Source organism: Oryza brachyantha, chromosome 8 (assembly GCF_000231095.2).
Source record: "Oryza brachyantha chromosome 8, ObraRS2, whole genome shotgun sequence".
NCBI classification, from domain to species: Eukaryota; Viridiplantae; Streptophyta; class Magnoliopsida; order Poales; family Poaceae; genus Oryza; species Oryza brachyantha.
Genome location: NC_023170.2, coordinates 14,073,886 through 14,099,435, shown reverse-complemented (window position 1 = coordinate 14,099,435; position 25,550 = coordinate 14,073,886). Strand labels below are relative to the sequence as shown.

The 25,550-nt window shown below is 42.3% G+C and overlaps 3 protein-coding genes and 3 non-coding genes across 6 annotated transcripts; 4 read left to right on the top strand and 2 right to left on the bottom strand.

Annotated features, from left to right (window-relative positions):
• Window positions 1–7,206: 7,206 nt before the first annotated feature.
• TRNAS-GCU lies at window positions 7,207–7,288 on the top strand. The gene has a single exon. It is a non-coding gene; the product is annotated as a tRNA-Ser (tRNA).
• A 3,093-nt stretch (window positions 7,289–10,381) lies between these two features.
• LOC102706868 (activator of 90 kDa heat shock protein ATPase homolog 1) lies at window positions 10,382–13,538 on the top strand. Its single transcript, XM_006659420.2, has 3 exons — window positions 10,382–11,434; window positions 13,004–13,083; window positions 13,186–13,538. Exons 1-3 carry the CDS (start codon window positions 10,544–10,546, stop codon window positions 13,277–13,279), a joined length of 1,065 nt encoding a protein of 354 aa, XP_006659483.1. The 5' UTR covers window positions 10,382–10,543; the 3' UTR covers window positions 13,280–13,538.
• A 1,232-nt stretch (window positions 13,539–14,770) lies between these two features.
• LOC121055244 lies at window positions 14,771–14,849 on the top strand. The gene has a single exon (XR_005812391.1). It is a non-coding gene; the product is annotated as a small nucleolar RNA snoR117 (small nucleolar RNA).
• Window positions 14,850–15,221: 372 nt separating this feature from the next.
• LOC121055243 lies at window positions 15,222–15,308 on the top strand. Its single transcript, XR_005812390.1, has one exon. It is a non-coding gene; the product is annotated as a small nucleolar RNA U31b (small nucleolar RNA).
• A 221-nt stretch (window positions 15,309–15,529) lies between these two features.
• On the bottom strand, window positions 15,530–17,966 carry LOC102716155 (protein PHOTOSYSTEM I ASSEMBLY 2, chloroplastic). Its single transcript, XM_015840280.2, has 5 exons — window positions 17,786–17,966; window positions 17,336–17,412; window positions 16,445–16,613; window positions 16,152–16,244; window positions 15,530–15,830 (listed from the first exon to the last, which is right to left on the bottom strand). The coding sequence occupies exons 1-5, from the start codon at window positions 17,898–17,900 to the stop codon at window positions 15,703–15,705; spliced, it is 582 nt and encodes a 193-aa protein (XP_015695766.1). The 5' UTR covers window positions 17,901–17,966; the 3' UTR covers window positions 15,530–15,702.
• Window positions 17,967–23,064: 5,098 nt separating this feature from the next.
• LOC102706588 (zinc finger protein 8-like) lies at window positions 23,065–24,465 on the bottom strand. Its single transcript, XM_006659419.3, has one exon. It carries the CDS (start codon window positions 24,252–24,254, stop codon window positions 23,361–23,363), a length of 894 nt encoding a protein of 297 aa, XP_006659482.2. The 5' UTR covers window positions 24,255–24,465; the 3' UTR covers window positions 23,065–23,360.
• Window positions 24,466–25,550: the final 1,085 nt, after the last annotated feature.

Below are 25,550 nucleotides of genomic sequence, written 5' to 3'. Positions count from 1 at the left end.
TTTAAACAACTATTTAGCAAAGTAGCATGTGCAATGTGCGGGCGTCACCATTAAAATTATGTCAAAATTTTATGTTTCATATTTGTGAGTTATTCCTTCATTGTTTTTTCACTAAAAACACTTTGAGGCCCAGAATTTTTTTTTAAGGGAAAATTTGGTCTATAGCACAACTTAAAGCTCAAAATCATGGAATACCACAGCAATTTTTTAACTTCGTCCTATACCACAGTATGTTGTGCTTTTGTTTGGTTTATAGCATAACTGTCACTTTCCCTAGTAACGGTGTTACGTTGGACAAGAATACCCTTCAGATCTTCATCTTCCAATTACAAACGCGCCTAGACCAAAATCTCTAAATCCATGTCTCACGAGTTCATCAGGCTACACAAGGTTCTGACTTCCTAGGAATCGTCATGCTGCGTGTCAGCTCAAGCTCATCGGCGTTACTGCAAGTTAATCAGATTCCAGGCCACTCACGAAGTCGTTGGTCCTCATTGTCTTGCTACAAATCTAGATCACATGTGCATACAGCTGAACGCTCAAAATTACCTTGCTATTGATTTATTCAAGCCATCAATCCATCGTCTAGAGCTTGTTGGCTACAACACCATTACCAGAGAGAAAATCTAATCCAGCTGCTTACTCATGCACCCATCAGCATGCTTCTCGTCTTTTCCAACGCCGTCGATCTCTTGCATTGTCGCCCAGTGATTAACACCGCCATTCTAGACATCCCATGTATGTTCCTAGTCTGTCTATCACCGGCGGCAACAGGCTCGTCGTTGTTGCGTCGGATTTGCCGCTATTGCCGGGCTAGTGTGGACATTTTGCAAGATCAAGCCGCTGGCCCTGCTCATCTTAGACGGAAGAAATGACAGTAACTCACGGTTGTGGCATAAATAAAAGAAAATGGTGTGACCTGTGGTATAGAATGGAACCGCAATTTTTTGTGGTATTTCTTGAATTCAGGATCCCACCTATGCTATATAACGAATTTTTCCTTTTTTTAAAGCCCCGGTGGGGAGATTTATATTTTACACAGGGGGGAGGGCTTTGCCAAAAAAGCAAAAATAATCCTTGAATTTATATTCTTTTTGTTTTCAATGGTATTACCAAAAAGGCAAAAATAATGCTTGAATCTATATTCTTTTTAGATAAAGCCTTCTAAAAGTTAAGACCGGTGACCTTTATCATTTAACTTGGTCCATTGAAGAATTATTGGTAAGATAGAGATCTTGAGGTCCTATTTTAAACCTATATATACACACACTACAGTCAGTACTATTATTATATTATTATATAGGGAAAATCTGAAGTAAACTGTCACGGCCGGAGTTTAATCCTAAGCCTAAATTCGTAAATAATAATTGGCTTAATTAACTCGGGAAAAATCCCTCTAAAGAGATTAATTTAATTAAATCGAGGTTCGCAAATCGATTAACTGGATTTAAACTCAAATTGCAGAAGTATAAAATTTGGCCAAACAAATTAATTTAAAATTCGGCAAAAGTGGGGCTTTCCTTTTTCCCTCATTTTTCCTTTCTTTTTCCTTTCCTTCTCAAATTGGGCCGGAGTCCAATTTTCCTCCTCTCTCTTTTTCTTTTTCCCCTCTCCCTTCCCGAGCCGGCCCATCTCCCCGCTCGGCCAGCCCAGCCGCCGCCAGCCTCCACCATCCATCCGCGCGCGCTCCCCCTCCTCCTCCTGGGCCGCCGTTCGGCCCAACGCCCGCCTCCGCCTCGGCCCAGCTTCGCCCGCGCACCGCGCCGCGCGAAGTCCGCTTCGCCTCCCTCCCGGTCGAACCGAGCCAGCGCCGCCGCCGGAGACGAGCCGGACTCCGCGCGCCGCCGTTGCAACCACCACCGCCTAATCCGTCGCCGCGCCCTACTCGATCTCCACCTGCCGCCCCGCCCTAGCCAGCCTCCCCCCGCGCCATAAATACCCCGCCGCCTCGCGCCGCCCCTCACCTTTTCCCCTCCGCCACCGACCGCCGCCGCGCCCAACGTCGCCACCGCCGATCGATCTCGCGAGCCGTCGCCGTTCTCGCGCGCCGCCAGCCGTCACCGCCCGTTCCCGCTCGATGGCGTCTCACCGCCGCCCTCAAAGCCGCCGGTGAGCATCCGCATCTCTTTCCCCTCCTCTTTTTCCCACCCGCCATCGTCGTCGGGCCACCGCGTCGTCGCCGGGCGCCACGCGCCGTCTCCTGGCCGTCGCCGCCCCTCCGCCCGTCACCACCTTCGCTTCGCCGTCGCCGACGCAACCCTGTCGTCGCCGTAGCACCGCAGCCCTCCTGTCGCGCCGCCGACGTCGCCCTCCCCGAGCCAACGCCGCCCTCCTCTCGGCGCGGTCGCTGTCTCCGTCGACGGTTGTCGCGCCGCCGCTCGCCGGGTCATCGCCGTCACCGTCGCCGCTCGTTCCCGCCGTCGCCGCCCACCGCCGCCCGCTCAGCCGGCCGTCGCTTCCCTCCTCTCCCGGCCGAACTCCTTTCCCTGTCCCCTCTCTCTCTGGCCGGTGGGCCCGACCCGTCAGTCGCCGGCCACCCTCTCACCCTCTCTCCTCCCGTGGGGCCCACGGGACAGCCGCCCTCCCCTTCCTCTCTCCTTCCCCGTGGTCCCACCTGTCATCCACCCGTCTCCCCTCTCTCCCACCGACAGGTGGCCCCCACCTGTCGGCACCGCCACCTCTCTCCTCCGCTGATGTCAGCAGCCCCATTTAATTGCGCAATAATTGATTTAGGACTTTTCTATTTAGTTTAAAAACCCAGAAAACTTCTAAAATTCATAAGTAATTCATCTAGTCTCCGTTTAGGCCCATTCAAATTTCATTAAATTCATAAAATTATCAAGAATCCATTAAAAATACTTTCTTTTACTGTTTCAGTAGAGTTTGTGTCTGTTTTATTTATTTTTATGCTTTGTCGCTTAGATTCGGACTCCGCCGAAGAGCCGGTTTATTTCGAGATCGTCGCCGAAGTACCCAGGGGCCAGAGCAAGGCAAGTGGCACTCATCTTTGATCATATTGAACCTATTATTGTAAATTCCCCGCTTTATTTGTTCAAATATGCATTGTTTTAATTAAAGTATTTACTATATTTATTTTTCGAGTAATCCCTATTATTATGCCGTTGTTTACCCAACTTTATTCATTCTAGACCAGGGGTAACTTGACTAGAGTTAGGCCTAGGTTAATGCTTAGCCGTGTTTAGATCAAGTAGCTCATGGGATCATTTAATAATCAAGATTAGCTCTGAATAGCTATAATAATGATTCATTACCCGGTTCGGGTTAATTCCAACCAAAATATTGCTAATGGTGGGTCGTGGGTGCTTGGTTTTGAGAGTCGCACCCATGACAATTAAGGACCGGTTCGCAGGAAACCCTAGAAGTTATTTCCGTGCTAACCACAAGCCAGAATGGGCAACAGTGGGATTTGGAGTGTAATTACGAACTATTCGACGTACCCAGGCAAGGGTGAACGTGATGGAGTATGGATGGGAGTCGTGGTGTAACGATGGCCTATGTTGCTTCCGGATTCACCTAGGCACAAGAGGGGGCTGTCTGACTTGGTTTAAAGGAGGGGGCGAAACCTGAAGTGTGGTGTGATTGAATAGGGAGGGTTATGCGACGGGTCATATCATAGTTCCCTTTCCGGTATGCCATGGTGGTATGTCAGCGCACGTTCAAGTGTAGTGGGACTATGTCTTGTGGGTACAGTAGTACACCTCTGATCAGAGTAAAATCTATTCGAATAGCCGTGCCCACGGTTAAGGGCGAGCTGCCAGCTTCACTGTGATTAGTTGAACCTTTAATGACCTGGGTGAACTGGCTTTCGCTTGGGACTGCTACAACGTGGTGTAACGTTGAGTAGTGGTTGGGCCTGTTGTAACGTGATCTAACGTTGGACAGTGTTGTGGTATTTTACAACTGTTATTTACTTATCCTATAATGTACTTAATTACCTTTATTCGGTTTAATCTCTGTTATTTATTTAAGTGCTGCTTTATTGCAACTAACTCTAAGCCTGTCCTTGATGATCCTTATGCATCATTTATTACCCTCTTTTCTGTGCTACTTGTTGAGTACGGTGGTTTGTACTCAGCATTGCCTAATTTCTCCCTCCAGAGTTAGAAATGGAATTCGATGGAGGTGACTCTCAGGAGTGAGTTGATCTGCCGTCGAAGCTTTGCCTGTGGACTGGAGCCGCACCCGCTGGAGCTAGTCTACCTTTCTTTTTGCTGCATTTTTCGTTAGAATAAGTGTTATTTTCAGTTGTTTCTAAGGACGATGGTTATGTAATCAACATTGTCTTTTTATGTACCCTGGCTGGTCTGGACAGGATTTTAATACACAATTAAATTTAAAAATTCGTGTAAGAAATTTCTGGGCGTGACATAAACCCCTGAATTTAGGCCTGTAAGTGGCGCGGCTGTGGCGTGCTCGCCCCGTGCCTGCATCATCTGCGACATCCTAGCAGTGCCAACTGAACCCACATATAAACCCACAAAAATCTGTTGGTTTGCCACATGACCCACATCCATATACCGACTAGACTTGCAGGCTTGCATCCATACAAGCAACTCACAAACCATAAAGCTCATAAATTTCTCATTGAATTAGCATTAATGTGAATACAATAACATGTCATACTAACGTTGACAAATTAAAAACTAATATATGTGCTCTTGAATACTTTGGAACAGAAGAATTATTCATGATGCTTTGTATGACATGTCCAAGTACTTTCATTGCAATTGCTCAACTCAGCTTGAATAGCTTATGACAAACAAGCGTTAAGCTTGCACTCCTGAGAATCTGCAGGTTGACAAAACAAGAGCCAAATAGCACAATGTGATATTGCGTAAGAAATAGAACAAAAATGGCATAACTAAAAGCTGAATTAACATTGCAGCCATATATTTTAAATCTTACTGTTTTTCTGTTAACTGACTATGGCCCCATTCGTTAGGTGTGAGGGGGTGGGTTAGTTATCCGGCGTGAAAAACGTAGTAATAGATTAGTACATGATAAATTAATTATTAATTATTAAAAATATATAATAAATTAATATAATTTTTTAAAACAACTTTTCTATAGAAAATTTTCGCAAAAATACACTGTTTAGTAGTTCGAAAAGCGTGCGCGCGGAAAAAGAGAGATATAAGATAACTAGTGTAGGCAGCCGAACGTGGCCTATGTCCTTCAAAATATCACTAGATAAACAAGAAATGCACTTACAGGGGTTCTAACTAATTTTTATTAGGAATAAAAGTTGTTTCTCCAAGGTTTTCTTAAAATAGAGCATACATAATAATAAGAAGACTTTAAATAAAAAATTAATGATCAGTAAAAAGATCACCTGTCAATTATATATATCGTTCTCATCATCCTCGGTATCACCAGATTCAAAACCTAAAACAGTGTCTAAAATTTTGAGAGATTTCAAAATGCAATTAACAACAATTATTCACAAAAGTAGAAGTTTTAAAATTATTATAACACAAGAAAAATTGAAGTAACTTCTGCGTTAATCCAATCTTGAAGACAGATCAAAGCGATGCTGTTTTAGTGGGTTGTTTTTGTGCCGCCGGGAAGAGGTGGGCGGCCGCATAAGCCCACTTTCAATCTAGTGGGTTTGTGTAAATGTTTAGGTGAGACAATGATGTGGGCTAGCCCAGCGGTATTGTGGTGTGGCCCGCCTCACTTACAGGCCTACCTGAATTATTAGACAAGTATGAATTACCACCAAAAAAAAACATAATATTTTTCACCATCAACCGGTAATAACAGTCTTAGAATCCTTTTAAGTAGCTTTGAGGCTGGTTTTGACTTAAAAGAGTACACGTGGTATTCCAAATCTAAGCTTAAACCAGTCACTGGTTGTTCGTCCGGTATCCCTATTTGGGTACTATATTTGTCCTATAGAAAACAAACTCTATTGATGGATCGGTGTCGAGATTCATCCCAACATTTATTTTTTTTCTTACCGAGGGAGTAAACATTATAGAGTTGTACTAGTTACACGAGAGGAGTTGGATCCAAGCTAACCACGTCGATCCCTATTTTTTCGGTGTCATAAACCCAAAATGGTAAACGTTAATGCCAAATAACTAATTGATCATAAACAATGGGCATTTGCGCTCTCCAGCCCAGATTTTATCTGGAGATATGAATACACGTTCTTCACGCGAGTATTGAGCACCCTAAATTACCACATTTTTAACTCGGTCAGATCGTGTGCCCGACACTTTGCAAAATACTCCCCTAACACCCCAAGTCTAAGTGGCTCAAGGCTGCCAGCTAAGCATGCATCCTAGCTGACTCAAAATCGTCAGCCTCTGCCAGGCCATTTGCGTTCCAGCAGAGAAACGGGCGCCTTCGTCAGGGAAGGACAAGAAAAGCCTCAAGCTTTGCCCATCGCCCCAACTCCACCGTGCTCGCTCCGAGCTCCCCCCAGTCTGTCGGCGCCATGGCGGCCTCGCCGCCCCTTGTCGCTAGCTCGCTCCGAGCTCCTACCGCTGCCATCACGCCTTGATCCACCACCCACCCTCTCTGAGCTCCGCCTGTCGTAACCACACCTCAACCCGCCGCTAAGCCCGCTTGATCTGGATATGAAGGTCGCCCGGTCGAGCCGCCGCCCACCCGCTCGCTTGAGCTGCCGTCGCTGGGCCTTGCTCCGTCGCCGTCTGGTCGAGCTACCGCCCGGCCTCGCTGTGCCGCCCGGTTGCTCCGCCGTCGCTTGGGATCGACGAGAGGGGGGAGGGGGGGGGGGGGGGAAGGAAAAGCGAGAAGGGAGAGGATCGGATCGGAAGAGTCATCTGTAGAACAAGTTTGACCTATCTGAAGCCATTTGCAATGAAACTACTTGCATTGAAAGGCAGAAAAATATTGTTTACCGTGGCGTGCTAAAAGCCTAAAACCACTGACGTGATTGCCCCGTGACAGAGATTAGCAGGACTGGAGTCCTGACAGGCTGAGAGCGTGGGCTCAGGATTGGAATCCTAGTATTAGACACGGGATCCGCGGGACATGGGCCCAACATTACGCGTACCTGGACGGCTGGACCGATCCTACGGGCGATGTATCCAGATTTACCGTAAAATACTGTACAATAAATAAACTTCGTACTGGGCTGGCTGTGGAAGACCTTTGGAAAATGCTGAAGGTTTGAAAAAGACCTTGTAGAACATTTCGTTACAACAAGGCACAAACGACGCTTTGGCCGAGTGGTTAAGGCGTGTGCCTGCTAAGTACATGGGGTTTCCCCGCGAGAGTTCGAATCTCTCAGGCGTCGTTTCTTTTTTTCATTTTTTTCCCGATCGGTCTGTTCTTCGAGTTTTTTCGTTTACACAATGCAACCACTAAAGTAGTTGTTTCATCGTTACAAAACGAAATGATGCTTCCGACATCAAGATAACAAATTCAAGTTGCTCCTTATTATTATAAAACTAAACATTTAGAAAATTCAAGTTGCTCCATATTATAAAACTAAACTAGAAATTTCTTGCATTCGCTAATACGAAACTAATGGGCGGCATATGACTCTGGTGTCAAACCGGGAAAGACTCTGGTGTCCAGTTCATTTCACCTCGCTTAATTAGGAGTTTGGTAGCAAAGATTTCACCTCTTCTCTTGGCATCAACGCCACATACTAGGGTCAGCGATGTCGGTGAAAAACTGAAGAATCGGTGCATCTACATGTGCGATGCCAATGGATAAAAAATAAAACAGCGGCACTGATGACCGATGTTTTATTGCTCACAAGCCGCAGTTCACACATTTTATATTACCAGTAAATAATATTCGGTACAGCTGTCGTGCGTGAAGTACACTCGTAGGCCAACAATGGCAGTTAAGAGTCTGCTTGACACTGCTATGCTCCACTAGCTTTATTCAAAAGCAGCTCTATTGAGATTTGTTTGTGACTCGATGAGCCATGACCAACCATGATTTATAAGGACTCAGATCGACTTAATGGTAGTTTCTTTTATACATCTGATATTGATCTTGAAAACAAGAACCATGTATAAAATAATCTAATACACATTAATGTTCCTAAAAATTCACTTGTTTTGAATGGAATATAGTTTCTGTGACATGGACCCAACCCACATATTGTTGTAAGATTTTTAAGCTAATACTCGTGTTAGTTTACAAATAATTTAGACAAGAGCATGTCTAAGAAATATTTTAACCATTTTTTCTATCGTACACTTTTTGTTCCATATTATAATATATTTTGGATCTACTTGGGTATTTGTGGATTAATAAATATGTTTTGCATATGTATCTAGATTTATTATCATTCATATGAATATAGGGAGGACTATAACATATTATAATGTAAAATAAAGGTAATAAGATATAGAAATACCAAGAATATATGATTCTTTGAAATACTTTTCATGATTAATCTACACAGATGGTATCCATTTTTCTAAAGACAATATTTTAGAAGTTGTTCGTAATCAAAGTTATAAAAAGTTTTAGTCTAGTCTAAAATGAGTATTTGCAATATGAAGAGAGTATCTAACATGTCTTAAAACTATTTTTGTCAAGATTTAACTTCTTTTTATCATAACACATAAGCCCTTCTTTTTGCTTCTACTTATGATTATAAGCCAAATTTTGAATTTTTAACATTAAATTTGAAGTAGATTTTAGAATTTTCTTGTATCATAATTTATTTTCTAGCCTTGGTTTTTAAATCACTAAGAACATGCATATAAAAGTTCTATTACAAATTATGTTCTATTTATAAATATGACATAAACAATCGCCCCATGAGCAAAACGGGCCACTAAAATAACTTGCATCCTCCAAAATATATTACTTGTTGGTTGAGGGAGGGAGTAGTAACCTGAATTTACTCCTTACTCTAGCTTAAAGCTTCTTAAACAGTGAAAAGTTAGCTTGTTATGGTTGGACTCCGTTGAGAGGTGACCAATAGGTAGGAAAAATATCTTCCCTGACCCCTTTTTTCCTATATTTCCAGGGGCCGTAATAGTGGATGGTGTGGATGAGAGATTAGACCTCTTCCAATCCCTTAAGTAGTATAGTTTAATCTAGCGTAAAGCTTTTCTCGTAGTTAGATCCTCAAAATGAGTCTTGTTTGTCATTGACGTCAAATATATGGCGGTGGATCTAGAAAAAACAGATTTGGATCCCATACAGTCTATAGTGTGATCGTAACTTATGCAGTCACACGTGACTATAGCTGTCTAATCCCAATCCAACGTCCCAAAAAAATTTTCATGGCACTGTTCATACGAAAAACACTGTAGACAATACTGCAGCATGAGTACTGCATGAGCACTGCAACATCAGATCTGGTCTTTGGTTGAAAAAATAGACGGCTGAGATCGGGTGCACAGTCCTAATGCCAATTACATGTTAAGGACTGCACCGGATCTCAATCCAGAAAAAACGCATTATCAATAAGGGCTCATGCTTTAGGCTGTAGCCGTGTTCAAATAGACACTTTCTTTAGTGAAAGAAACAAAGTTCCATATTTATGTGGAACAACCGGCTAAATGTTTGAATTCTGTCCAAAAGTTTAGTAGTGGCAACCAAAACCTCTAGCTAGAGCATCCACATCCTAAAAATAGAGAATGAAGGATAAAAATTGAACTCTAACAAAACATCTATCTCATCCTCTATTTTTTTTATGTCATCCATATTAGAAGAGAAAAACTTCATATTTAAATGTTCCCTCTCTATTCTCTAAAAAGATATGGAGTATATCATATATGGATGATCTGCTGAAGTACAAAGAGATATAAAATATGAAACTATTTTAGATAATCATTCAAATAAAGATATGAATGACCAAATTAGATGAACTGTTAGTTAGTGATGCTCTTAGAGCTCTTTCGCTGGATGGAAAACTGGACCAAAAGTTGTTTTGCAGTGGTCACGATGCTAGACTTATTGTTTGGGTTGCACATTGAGCATATTTGTTAGTTTTCAGGATTGCAGTCTGTGTTCCTAATAAACTATGTAGAAAACTAGAAATTCTTTGATGCTAAAATCTACTGGCTCAAAACAACTTTTAAAAACAACTTTAAGATTTATAGTGATCCCCAAAGAGGATTAGCAGACTGTTAAATGATGTTCATAATAAAAAAAAGGCTCATAAAATTAGTCGTTTCGTCATACCACCATGTAGATCCTTAGTGATGACTTTTTTGTTGTCATATGCTGTACTTGGGACTTCTTTGTTCAACATCTTTTCAAAGTAATGGTTTTACGCTGTTAGTTCTAATTTTTCTAGTCAAATTGTTCACCTGAACTGTTCCTCACGATGATTAGTGAGAGAACATGAAACCCAGCAGAAGTAGAACCTCCGAGAACCAGAAGCCCTGCATTTGTTTTGCCCCTGGACTTCCAGAGTATTCCAGTCCACGACCGACGGACCGAGCCGAACCATCCAGAAGCAGCCGGCGCCCCATTTGTAAAGAAGCATCCCCACCCATCCATCTCCACTCCCACTCCACGCGCAGATCCAAGCCGAGCCCGACCAAACCCTAATCCCCTCCCCTCCCTTCCCATGGCGAAGTACGGCGAGGGCGACGCGCGGTGGATCGTGCAGGAGCGCGCCGACGGCACCAACGTCCACAACTGGCACTGGGCGGAGCGCGACTGCCTCGAGTGGTCGCGGGCCCGCCTCTCCTCGCTCCTCGCCGGCCTCCCGGTCCTCACCGGCGAGGGTGGCCTCACCCTCCGCACCACCACGCTCGACAAGCTCGATGGCGAGGCCTACGTCAACATCCGCAAGGGGAAGGTCATCCCTGGTTACGAGCTCTCCCTCACCCTCTCCTGGGAGGCCGAGGCCACCACGGAGTCCGGGGTCGTCAAGGTCTCCGGCGCCGCGGAGGTGCCCTACCTCGCCGACGAGAACGCCGACGAAGACCCGGACCTGCGCGTCACCGTCCGCGGCGAGGACGGGCCCCTCGCGCGCCGCGCCAAGGATGCCTTCTTCACCAAGGGCAAGCCTCTGGTGCTCGAGAAGATCCGGGAGTATGTCGCCGCGATGGCCAAGGGCGGCCCGGCTAAGGATGAGCTCGATTCCAAGAAGACACCTACCAAGGCGGCGGCACCGGCAGGTGGTACGGCCACCGCCCCTGCGCCTGCAACCAAGAAGGAGGAGGCACCGGCGGTGAAGGAAAAGAAGGCGAAGGGGAAGGACAAGGAAGGATTCAAGACGATCGAGATGACAGAGAAGTTCTACTGCCGCGCCAAGGACCTATACGAGATCTTGATGGATGATAACAGATGGAAGGGGTTCACGCAGAGCAATGCAAGGATAAGCAGAGAGGTTGGAGGGCAGTTTAGCCTCTTTGATGGGTCAATTAGCGGCGTCAATGAGGAGTTGCAGGAAGGCAAGTTGATCGTGCAGAAGTGGCGGTTTGGTAGCTGGCCTGACGGCGTGCACTCCACGGTAAGAGCCTGATGCTGTTGGTGATTAATTACTTATGCTCTACATGATCACTTAATATTGCTGTTGAATCTAGTTCATATTAGTCTCCTATGTATGTAGGGTTAGATAGGAATGTTCGGATGCTAAATTTATATCCAAGAGAAAACCACTGACAAATGTTGGAGGCCTATGTTCTTTAGAAACTCTGGATATTTGATTAGCCTTAGATATTGAACAAAAATACGCCTACACTTAGGGAGTGTCAGTCTGTTTTGTGGGGGAACAATAATGGGGCTGATCGGTAGGCTGGGCTGCGGATCTCGCATGATAGTCCCATCCCCAACATTCTTATTCTTAGCATCGTAGGTACTAGGTACTGGATTTGTTGCTTCTCTTTCTAATCCCATTTGAACTAAATACGAAACATTGTGGCTTCATAAATTTGTTTGAACTCCTAAAATATGAAACATTGCATCTTCGTAGGCAGTAAATTTGTTATTTCTCTTCGCAACTCTGTTTGAACCCCTAATGTGAAATGTTGCAGATAATAACCTACTTTGTCAAATTCCCATTTTGAGCATCTCATACGATAGTACTAATGACCTGCTGTGAGGTTCCCATCCCAACATTCTGAGTCTTAGGTGTTGAATTTGTTAGTTATCCTCCTAATTCCATTTGAACTCCAAAATGTATGAACATTGATGGTGGTGGGAACTGACTTCCATTTTTGAGCATATCATTTCTGATTTGAGCATTTGAGGCTTCTGTGACTCTGCAACATTTCAGCCAGCGGTTTACATTGTGGAAGCATGTGATTGCAATTCTAGGCTGGTATCACGTATTTTCATCTGGTAGCATGGAGCCACACGCAGCTCTTCAAAGTTCTACCAGTGTTCCAAAAACCGGGTTGCCATACTACTTGCCAGACTAGTCTATTTGAGGATTTTTTGCAGACCTTGTTACCGCTAGTGACATGTGGCTGACCAAGGAATAGTACAAGTTAGTCCTTGTATTGTCGGACATGAGTTTTTACCTAGAAGCGGGTGTTTTTGACTTTGTCCATATAGGTATAATTTATAATAATCCTTGGACCAGCTGAGTTACTTTTAGATATATGAGTTCTAGCTAGCAGAATGTTTTCACATGTACAATACTTCTTATGCTGTAAAAGTTCCTTATATTGGGCTGCATTTGTTTCTCTAGATTGGGAACTAATCTCCCGAGCATGCAAAATGAAGCGACTCATTGGTGCATGATGAGTTAAGTATTAGCTTAAAAAACTTGAGAATGGATTAATATGATTTTTAAAGCAACTTTCGTATAGAACATCTTTTTGGCAAAAAACACACTGCCTAAGTCATGTTATCATTAGGAGTATATTTCTTTTCTATAACATTGGTGATTTATCAGACCAGTGTGATTCCTGGCTTTGTGATAGTTGTTAGTTTCTGCTTACTGTGAGTTTCTGTAGAAAGTTACTTGAGATATATAGATCTGCTTATGTAGAAGCCAATGTCTTTCATCTGTGGGCACTGCCTCTATCTAATCGATGAATCAGGCTTGTCTAAAAGCGAAAAATTGACTCTGCAGGTTAGGTTGGTATTTGATGAGCCCGAATCAGGAGTTACTGTCATAAGCCTCAAACAAACTGATGTTCCAGAGGAGGACAGGTATTCGATGTCGCTTTTTTTAGATTATGCCATGCCAGTTACTCTATGGTAAGCTGTAAATTCGGTTAACCTAAAATTTGTGTGTTTATCACTTTACTACAGATATGGAAATTCAACTGTGGTGGAGAACACGGAGCGAGGCTGGAGAGAACTAATCTTCCAGAGGATACGTGGGGTGTTTGGTTTTGGGATATAAAGAAGTACTTTGACTCTTGAGCTGGATTTCTGTTTTTCAGGAAGTCAAGCCTTACCTTATCACAGTTACCCCTGTTTTGCTGTCGCATTTTATTCGATGTTAGACACACAAACTCTGCATATTATGGGGCAGTCTAGAAAAACATCTGTAATTCATCACGCTGGAATGCGTCTGCAATGTTTTCAAGTGTTAATCAGCAACTGATGATCGAGTAATTTCCAATCTGTTGGCCTGTGGGCTGATCGTTGGTACTTCTGCAGTGTCCTGAGCTTGCACTTTTTGGCCTCTTGCGTTTGATCGGACCAAATTACCCAAGTGTGCAATTTTTTGGGTGTATTTTGGAAACGGGTGTCCGTCCTACAACATATTTACAGATCCACAACAAAACACAAAAACATTCCAGAACCAAACGAATTTAATTTTCAAGTGATCCATATAATCGTCATCATAAGTATAGACATTTCAAAGTTCATTCCAATCGAAAAGATCGACAGTGGCGGCCAGATTATTTTTATTTTTTTAAACCTTTTTATAAATAATTTATTTTATTACTAAATAAAAATATTTTTATTATAGGAATCTTTTGACGATAGCGTAGGCCATGCAAGTTGGTTGGCCTGACAGACTTGTTATTGGCGTTAAAAATAGTTATCACGCCATGTTGGTGGTCTCTGTTATGCGAAATACTCGTTGACGACGAGCTAAAAGATTAATATGGTAAAAATATTTTTTTGGTTTTGTAATAAATTATTTTTAAAAAGGTTTAAAAAATAAAAAAATTCCAACGGCCAATAGTTGTACTGGTAACAAGTGGTGTTCTTAACTCTTTTCGAGATCTTTTTATTTTTAAACCTTTTTAATAAATAATTTTATTATTAAAATTAAAAAATATTTTTACGGTAGTAAACTTTTGGTGATGGTGCGACAAAACACCACCGTCACGTAAGTTTGTTGGCATGGCGTGGCAAGACAGCTGTCGGTGGCATCTGTCACACCAAATACTTTGCGTAATGTTGATGGCGTGGCCAAAATGTTTATACGGTGAAAATGTTTTTTTCTCAAGATTTAGTAATAAAATTATAAAATTTTTATTAAAAAATTTAAAAATTAAAAATTTCCATTGGCCAATAGTTACATTACACCGGTAACAAGTGGTGTTCTTAACTCATTTCGAGATAAAGGTGGTGTTCTGTCCTGTGATGTGAGCCAGCATGTATAACATGGGCTGGGCCCTTTATTTCTTGTTCCTGGGCTTATGGGCCTGCTAAACTGCCTTCTCTCCCACCAGCCCACACACGGCTGAGCCCTAGGGTTAAGAGGCCACCACTATATAATAAGCACCACACCCATTCTTCTCTCCGTCAATCCCAACTCCTCCAACCGCCGCCGAGGCCACATCGCCGAGAAATGTTTCGCGAGAAGGGTGGGCATCTATCCGTGTTCTTCCTCCCTGTGCCAACGCAGTTCTTCTCTTGTTCTTCTCTCTTTTCGGGCCTGTGATTTGAGACCAATTGTCCGTACCATCTGAGATTCTTGATGTTTCACAATTGCCAATTTATCTATGAGGCCCTCGATCTGGTTTTGTTTTCTTTCTCTTTTCGCCTGATTTCGGAATTGGTCTTATGCTGTTTGGTCTCGATCACGCTGCTAGATGGTCATCCCGTGGTAGAGATGGGAGATTCAGGCAACAAATTAGAGTCTCTGATGCGCTCAAATCCCGTAGCGTCTTCAGCGCTGTACGTTGCCGACAGCGAGCCCGGAATAAGTTATCATGCATGCGCCGTCTCTTCGTGCGGCGTGTGCATCTCGATGTCCTACACTTCTCTACCCGAGTAGAAAAAAAATTCTAAGTGCCAATCATAGCCGGATCTAGTTCTACCAAAGCTTTCAGTTCATGCAAGAAGGCCTCAAGTATGATGTCTACAGTGCAGATGCTGCTTTGGAGCGTGATGATATGATTTTTTGTCGCCCCAGTCTTAGGATCCGTATTCCGGACCTGTGCTGATTGACATGTTATCAGATCTGACTCCATCGTCTATATGTTTAAGTTCTTTGTTGTTCGTCTCTTTGTTTTGTGTTGAACTGCTTCTTTTCGATTCTTTGCTCGTTGCGTTTCGATTCTTATCTACTCGTCGTGTGACAGCAGCCATTGCATTGTTTTGATGGATGTCTCCAGTGCTGGACGGAATGATTTTGCTGAACATGATAATGTAGTCAAGTCGAACCAAACTGATATCCTATATAACAAGATAAACTGGTATCTGGTAAGCTTTATAATCAGAACAGTGCTCTCACGATAAATTTGTTAAAAATGTAATTACTAGCGTGGAATCTACATTTAACATTACAGGAGAAATTTCCGGGACTGACTAACGTGTATCTCTCATACCAAATCCTATATCTGGATATGATGGAACGATCTACTAGTCTGGCAGTATCTTGCCATTGTACATCTTGTCGAGCAGCTTCTTGGCGTCCGGCCGCCGGAGAAGCCCCTTGTTGTTCGGCAGCCCGGTTCCTAGACAAACAGGGCAGACCAATTTCCCGCGACCTGCAGCAGTGCATCAGATCATCAGAAGCCAGCAAAATTTAGCCCACTTAGCCACTTAAGCCCAGTTCTAAACAGCAAAATGGGCTTAGTACTCCTAATTTTTGTTAGCACACTTTTAATCCGTTTAAACAAAAATTTTCTATGTAGACATGCTTTAAAGAAATCAAATGAATAAATCTTTCAAGGCTTTACCAATTAATACTAGCCCAAACACTGACAGACAAAACTGAATAGCTAACAAGGTGTACAAAGCTACATGCTGGAGGTCTGAAGCCTGGAAGTTTGATTGGTAAATCATCAGAGAACATCAGGGAATCTTACCGTAGCAATTTGGGCACTCCGTAAACAAGTAGACATCTTTTGCTCTCTTTCGGTTGAGGGCCTTCCATTTTCCAGTGCCACCACACATGTCACCTATACCAAGCTGAAGTTGAATTATGGCTCCAACATATTGAAGAGATGCAGCACTATGCACTACCAGTACCTTCTTGACGTTCTAGTGACATCAAATATAATCAGACATCGATATGCCATGACTTCATAGGATGGGTTAAAAACCATTGTAAATTGTAACAAAGACATGGCAAGAAAACTGAGTTGAGCAAAGTTCTTACATAACACAGCACCGCTACCGTTGCAATTCCGGCATACTGCAGGTTTGTTCATCATATCCGAGGCGAGTCCATTTGGTGTAAGCATTGTTGGACCTGATGCACTGATTAGTGTCACAGCACATAGGCAAGCAAGACATTTTCGTCTGGAAGCATTGGTTTCTTCTTCCTCCTGCTTGAGAAAAGATATATCACAACACATGGAAGCAAAATGGTACGATTAAAAGTATTTTTCTCCCAGGTGTCACATCCAACACAAAATTGCCAATTATCATGCATCTCAGTACTGAAAAACTGCCAATATTTTAGTAAAACACTATTTCTCACAGCTCAAAGTCGAGACATTGATCTGACAGGACACCACTCTCTCTATTTCATATTATAATATTTTTTAGGTTTGCCCCTAGATTTATACCTATATTAATATATATGTTCTGTATATGTGTTTAGATTGCACACCTGTAAATCTAGACAAAGCTACAAAATTTTATAACCTGGAAGTGATGGAATACACATTATTATTTAGACAGGGTAGTCAAGTTCTATGCTTGGTGAAGGTTTAACATTTCCACAATGATTTAGTGTTTGTTCTGCATAGTGAATCTACAATCATATATCGTGCAGATTTATGCTCTTCCACTGTTTATCCCCCGGCAATATAAGTTATGATGACAAGATCAGAAAGAATGTCAAAATACTCCTAAAGGCGAGACCACACTCCCATCTCGTTTGCGTCTACAAGTGAGCTCAACATGACATCACACTGGTCAGAAATTTGGAACAGCTTTAAGGTGAACAACCGAACGAATGCTAGTGCAAACGCATTTCGTATATTTCAGATGTGCAATGAAGAAGATTCAATTGAACTTTGGTAAGAGCAGGCAACACAACCACCTTGCCGTTGGTTGATGGCTTGCTTGCGCATTCCTCTGCACCGTCGTGTCTCGAGCAACAGCTGACATGGGATCGCACTGAAACATAACCATATACACCAAGCATAGAGAAATCAATTAGCAGCCCATCTTTTCGCTTATACTTATAAACCAAAATTTAAATTTTTCATCTTAAATTTAGAGCTAATTTTGAGGTTTTTTCACCAAAATTTATTTTCTAGCATTGTTTTTTATATAGTTAAGAAAACATATATAAAAAATGTATTTGCTTGTAAATATACTACTATTTGGCTTTTTTCCAATCACCCCCTAGATCACTAACCCCAAATCCAGGAGAAATCCCATTTCCCCCCCACAGCCAACAAATTAACCCTCCAAATTTCCCCATCACAAAAGGAACAGCACCTACTGGAACTGAGCTCGGAGTCAGAGAAGAGGCAAGAACTTTCACCTTTGGCCGCAGGGCTGTGGGCGGCGCCGCGGCCGGCGTCGGCACCGCGAGCGGCGTGGCGGCGTCTGGAGTGGAGCGGCGGCGGGAGGAGGAAGTGGCAGCCGACGCCAGCCATTGCTGCTCACCTCTCTCGTCCTCTCCTCGTCGCGCCTCTCGCTCGGCGCAGCTTGTGAGGACGAGATTAGGGGTGCCCGAATATATCTCGTCATCTCACTGCACTGCACAAAACCGGTCCGTTTCAGTCCTTCATGGGCCCAATCGTCTTATAACAGGCCGTGAATTACCCGGGCCTGCTAGTTTTCAGCCCATTGAAATAAAATATATATTATCCAGGGCCTGCTAATTTCTTTTTCCAGTGTCCCCTCTGCTCCTGGGCGTGAAGCAGAGAGGAGAGGGAGCACGCTGCTGCCGGTTAAACAAAATCCTCTATAGTACTGCTTACTAACATATAGACCTAATAAACCGTGGAGTTTACATGTTAGTGAGCAGTACTATAGAGGATCTAGACTCATCATCGGCCGGTGCCAGTGAAGAAGCAGCCGCCGTGCAGAGGGTGGGCCAGCGTAGCCTCTCCGGCATCTTCTTCATCCGCCTTTAGTCCTCATCGGGATCATCGCCGATCGGCCGGCACCGGCAAAGCTGCCGTGACCTGAGAGTTCTTCATCTCATGGATTCTCCACAATCATCAGCAGGACGGGACGCATTTCTTCCGTATGTTTTGAACCATTCTCCTTAATTTCAAAGCCAGAGAGCATCTTTCAGGCCTGTCTCCAAGGCCTGGTGCCTACACCAACAGATCTCTATACACAAACCACTCGTAGCGTATACAGTGTGCACTGATGCTGCACACGCTGATGTGTGGATAAGCCCCCCTACAGGCTACAGAAGAAGCACAACCTGCCTGGCTGTCCGCCGATCTCATCTCGACCCGTTTGGCTGCCATGGATGCAGGCAGCAGCAAGCAGCGGTGTGCAGTTGCAGCACAGCCAAGCCCTGCAGGAGACATATGGCAGCAAGATACTGCAGGCACTGGCTGTCCATGCATCATGCATGCATGCATATGGAGTATGTGGTGGAGGCCCTAGATAGAACATAGACGTCAGTCGATATGTTTACTGGAATAGATCAGCAGTAGGGAGCAGATATCACGTACAGTAACACTAGCAATGCGTCATTGAGCGGAGTGCTAGCGCTAAAGCTGCTACTGCCGTCTCTGACCGGCTGGGGTATTTTATTTTCCTTGGATAACTCTCCGATACATTTTACTGGTAGTATCATATTATCAAGAGAAAAAAATATATTTCTATACTTTGTTAATTACTTGATTAACAGTATTTTGTAATTTTATATTTTTGCAATAAAGATCATAATACAAAGGACGATATTACTCCTTCAAATTTGTACTACAACTAATATTGTCGGTAGTATAATTTAATCACATCCGTTCGATAAAAATAAATCAACAATGTGGAATAAAATCTACTACCAGTAAAATACACTAGAGTCAACCCCATTTTTCTTTCCCTCGCTCCTAAAATAAATCATTTCCTATCCTTTTAATATATTCCTTTAACATCTACTCACCAGTACATTGCTTTCATACTAAAAAGGATATTTTTATATTTTATCAATTATTTTATTAATTGAGCTTAATTGAGCTTTACAGATCCTTAAGTGCCGTTACATTTCTCCCCTGCCATCCACGCCATTATATTTGATCGTAACAAGATTAAAGATTAAAAGAATCGTATATGTAGCTTTTTTTTTTTATGAGACAGAAGGAGTATACGAACGGAACAATGCCCTTCTGCAGTATAGCAGGCTAGCTAGCTAGCAGCTGATGAGCTGAGTAATGCTAGCTCTGTGTGTCGTACGTCCGCGCGCAAATGTTTCAACAACTTTTGGTGGTTTGCATGGGCGATTCCTGCGAGCCATCATCATGCAAGCTAAGCTAGCGGCGTGACGGTGCAGAGCTGATGACTCAGCCGCAGCTGGGGAGAGTCCGAGGACAACTCCAACAGGTATCTATAACAACAGGTATCTAAGATATATTATATAATTTTTAATAGAAAAAAGATAAAAACTCTTAATTAAGAGATAGTCTGTTGCACATATTTTAATATCAAATGATAATGAACTATATTTGTATTATGAGCTATTTGCTAAGAGCTAAACCATTAAATAAGTTGTCTTTTAAAATGCTTAGAGATAGTATGATATCTCTATTGTTGGAGGTGGGCTGAGAGGAACTCTCTGGACGGCCACCCCGGTCTTTTCGATCTCTTCCTTTATCACAGATATATTTGTCGATTGATGATGCAATTGTGATGAATTCCTCATTGAGATCGGACGAGGTACACTCCCTGACCAAATGGGCCATAACTCAGTACAAGATTAAAGGATGGACGCCTGAGTTCTAACTGGATCAGACTGGTGTGTGCTAGCGTGCAAGGAGGCTAGAGTTGATCCATGAATGACATTGTAGGCCATATATATACCGGAATTATTGTGCACCTTTGCAATTTGCATATGCTATGAGCTAAGATATCTAGCCCCCTGTACATGCAGGCTCAAAACAAATATGAAAAACTTGGTGATTTTCAGAGCAGAGAGATATAGATATTTGTATATAGGTTCTTCCCTCTTCCTCACAAATTGTGTCTGCTGTGCATCCATAATTTTGCATGCAAACTAGAGTGCTAGTTCAACGGCAATTAGCTATAGCCGTATTACATATGTGAGTTTTTCTCCCATCCTACAAGAGTACATGTGCCTTCTTAGATTTAATTATGAGATACGTCTTTGTGAAACGAGGTACCAAAACTAACCTTAAAGGTTAGAATAGGATTAACAGAAATCACATTTATATGTTCGTGACTTTTCTACCTTTTTGATAGGCATAGGTTATCTATATATGTTTCTAGTGGTATATACCTCTCGACTATATTGTATATCACTATGAGGAATATATACATATCTACACCTCCCAAGAACTAGACTAGCCCTGCTATTGCCAAATGCCAACTATAAACTTATCTTCTAATCAGCTCAAACCGGTTAAATTATTTTAACTCTCAAATAGTTGGGAATCATATACCTTAACCTTATAAGGGTGGACATACATAATTCATATTACTATCGTTATTTGTTAGTCCCACTACGATGATCTCTACTAGCAGCAAAAATAAATCTAAACTATTGATATATTTTTATCGAACGGTTTTGATCTATTTTTACTACCATCTCATCACTTAGACATAATTTGTCCAAAAAAAATATAGGCTTAGAGGGGTAAAATCATACATTTGCGTGCATGCAGAAAAATGTGCCATCGAGCACATACATGCTAGGTATTAATACGATAGGATGAATGAATAAATCTCTTACAAAGAATAGATAAAATCGTAAATACCAATATTATCCATAATCACTGTGTTAGTAAATTATTTTACCCATATAAACCAACGGTACAATTCGATTATACTAATAGTACCAGTAGAGAGAGCACAGTGGTGTCTCATCTGTTTGTTAATTTATATCGATGAGAACAAGCTAGTAGTATACGTCAAGCGTCCCATATGTTTCTAGTTAGCGAACTCTAATAATCTGGTACCTCTGAATAGACTAAGCAATGCATAAGACCTGGCAATCAGGCATTCTTTCCTCGGCTAATTAAAAATAGATTGATTGAATTCGTAGTGTAACTCCCATAGCTGAATAACTTACTAGAATTTTATAAATTATGGAGTAAACAGGTATAAGCATTGTTTAAGTGAGTGATACCTAGTATGCTGTACTATAACATATTATCATTTCAAAACACTTTAAAGTTGTCTCCCTAACCTTTTTATAATGATGAATGGTATGATTATTCTACTATAGTAGTACTACGCACACTTTTTTAAGGAATATGCAATTATTGAAGAACAGCTTTCCAGCCTTTTACAATTATAAGTCAGACTGCAGTGTTTTTTTTTGTTGGCATGTGAATTGCAGCATGTTAATCTTTATGTTCTCCATCTATGAAAATGTGTCATTTCATGTTTAAGCAGAGAAGTACTGTCAGACAAAAAGATTAGACCATAAAAGAATAGGAGCAAGTATATATAACGCGATATTTAAGATTTGGGAATCATATTTTAGAAAAAAAGGGTTAAGGCCAGTTGACAAAGTACACTAGTTTATGAAAAACGGTACTATATTGACAATAACAAAAGGATATATATATATAGTGCATGGTAACACAGCAGCAGGCATGCCAATTCAGTTAATGTTCATAGCTAGTGGTCACCTGCAACAGGAAAAATTCAGATCTGTAGCATGCATACATTATCCTTCAAATTTATGTACATATTTCATTGGCGTGGTCCCCTTTATTTCCATCCAGAAGATAATAAGCATATCATTCTAGCTCATTTAGGAAGAATTGAAGTATAAATAGATAATTTTTTTTCAAAAAAATCACTATGTAGGGGCAGTTAATTAAAGTTATGTACTCCACATTCGAGTTTGTACATATATATAATGAATTAAAATAACTAGTAGGAAGGAAACAATGTGGCAATTATATGGTGGGCTCTCATCTGAATGGTTAAAATGACTACCAGATTGATGGCACAAGAATACAGGGAATGATCCAAACGGCTGGCATTGGCAGAGTGAATCAGTGAACGTACAGATTGCGTTAAATGCATTTTTATGAGATGCGTGTGTTAAATACTAAACCATATAGTACATGCTACAAAGTACTACTACTAGAAAGAACCACCTATATATGATTAGAACCAATCCCAAAGCGACGAGCCATGCTAATATTTTTCTTTTTCAAATTTAAACACAAGATTGAACTTTGGAAACCTTTACATGCACATTTAAAAAGCACAATATTATAATGGCGGAATTAATGGGTCTATGATTATCTTGAAAAGGGGGAAAATAATTCTTTGATGGTGTATCTGTGATGCGGCAAAATGCTACACTTTCAAAATCATCAAACTAGGATTTATGCACTGCAATTTTACTGTGCTAGAAGCAATTTAATTAATCTGCTGCTAGATATGATAAGAAGTGTAGAATTGCGGTGCCCTAAAGTATGCAAATTTGTAAGGTGGAATATATTAGACAAATAAAACTGCCGATTCTAATAGACACCGAAATAAAAAAGGCTTGGCTAAGTTAATTTTGGGGGAGCAGAAGACGCAGTACACATAAAATTTCCTTTCTGGGAATAAAACATAAAAAAATATTGGCTTGCCAAAATGGAAAGATTAAAATGGAGAAATGGGATATTTGAGACAATGAAATGGTAACAACTATAAGAACAAAAACTATATATCCACATACTCGTTTCACCATAACTAATGGAAAATTCAGAAACAAAAATAAATCTCCCGACCGAGCAAAATTTGAAGAATTCGAACAATTTCGAGGTGCAATTATGCTTTGCGCAAAGAGAAGTTACTACTATATTAGTAGGTGAAAGTAAATCCAAGCGTGAAATGAAAAAAAACACTTGATTTTGTTTTGTAATTAAGAAACAATTATGAGGCTGACACCGACCATAATTCCTCAGCTGCTACAAGCTCAGATCCAAACTCACATTCTCTTTATGCACCGGCTTTGCGCGCCGCTCATGCGGCGACGCTGACGATGACGACGAGGATGTCGACGGCGAGAACGAGGTGGAGCCAGCTCCTCCTAACACCACCGGCTCCTCTCCTCCGAGCAGCGACGGAGTTGTCACCGGCCGACGGCCCGGCATCGGCGCCGTAGCCCCCATGCCGACGCAGTTGGCGGCAGGGAGCCGCCACATCCCTGCCGGCGCCACCGGGTTTCCGTTGATCGGCTGCGAAATGGATCCCGGACCACTGTAGTACCTGGAGCCAGCCCATGACGGGTAGTGCGGCGGAGGCGGCATGGCGGCGAAGCGGTGGTGGTGGTTGGGGTACGCCGCGAAGGCGGCGTAGGGGTCCGGGAGCGGGTAGTACTGGCCGTGGCCGTGGTGCATGGCCATGGCCGTCTGGAACTGCGCGTGCTTCGCGCGCTGACGCTCCCGCTTGTGCGCGTTCTGGTGCCCGCCCAGCGCTTGCGACGTCGGGAAGTTCCGGCAGCAGTAGTGACATTCGAACTTCCGGCTCCCACCGCCGCCGCCGCCGCCGATTGCTTCCGAACCAGACGCCGTTTGTTTAGTCCCCTCAGCAGCAGCAGCGGCGGCAGCGGCAGCGACGGCAGCTCTATCTCTGTTGTCCTCAATCACATCGGTGGCGGTGGAGGCCGCGGTGGAAGCATCCGGCGGCACGTCGAAGCCGAACAGCCGGATGGGCGCAGCCGCAGCAGGGCTGGAGCCGCCGGACGGCGGCGGCGGCTTCTTCTCGCGGGCCGGGCGGATGAACGGCAGCTGCGAGAACGAGTCGATGCTGGCAGTGGAGGCGCCGTTGGGCTGGTCATGCCCATCTCTCTCATCGCTCATCGCGCGCGCTGTCGATCGATGCCGCGGCCTAGTAGGGTTAGGGTTTGATTGGGGGGAGAAAGAAGGGAGAGAGAGAGGGAGGAGAAGATGAGAGGAGAAAGCTAGCTCTCCAGTCTCCACTACTATTGAAGATTTTTTTTTTGAGGTTTTTTTTCGGTTTGTGATGAATTGAGATGATGGCAGGTAAAGGTTTAGAAGGGGATATGGAACAAACGCAGCGTGATGTATTGGAGTTGGAGCGGTTTAACTTTGGATGTGGGCAGTGGGGGACGTTTAATTGGGACCAGCTGTTTTTTGGGATGTAGGGTTGACAAGGAAGGTGTTTGTTTCTTGGTCCTATTCCCCGCGTCAGTTTCGGTGTTTGCCATGTAATTATGTGTAGCATGTAGGGTGTGTTAATTTTGCGAATCTCTGGCAGTGGCATGCTTCAAATTTCAAACTATTCTATATGTTATATCCATTCCCGAAAATCAGCCCAATTAATTGCTGATATATCTGTTTTAATTGCCGGCTGGGCTCTAATATTTGCTTACTCCTTCCAATTATTTTTTTGGATCATAATTAGACCTCTTTTTTTTTTCATTTTACCCCTGAGCTAAAATGGCTCATTTTAGTAGCTAATTTCATTTACTCTATTTTTATGTTTTATAGTCATAAACAGACGACACCATTATCAGCATTAGAGAATATTTTCAAATTTCCAGGACTGTTTGGTTAAACTCTTATATCTCGTTATTTAAATTAGTCTTATGTAATAATGATTAAAAAATAAAAATATTGATACATAAGTTATACTACCTTCATACCAAAATCTAAATATTTTGAGTTATTTAGCAGGTACTAAGATTGACAAAAAAGACAATAATTTCTATTAATAAATGAGGAGGAGAGGATAGACAGAGAAAATATAAAAAAATCTTTAATAAGAAGTGACTGATATGATAGATAATATCATGAATAATGTCATAAATAATTATATTTTGGTATAAAGTTTAAATCATAGATATGATTATATTTTGGCATAAAATTCAAATCGTAAAAATGCCTTTAAAAGAAGAAAGTGGTAGTGACAGTGCTGCCACCCCACCCACCCATTATAAATTATACAAATTACCCACTAAACTTATTAATATTAAAAAGAATTAAATCTAAATAAATAGCTAGATATAATATCAAATTAAGTGAATATTTCCTATAAAAATATTTATAACACATTTAATGGGAAAATATTTTTATTTATTTTAGTAAATATTAATATATTTTCTTTTATCCATAGCAAATCATGGGCATTCAGCT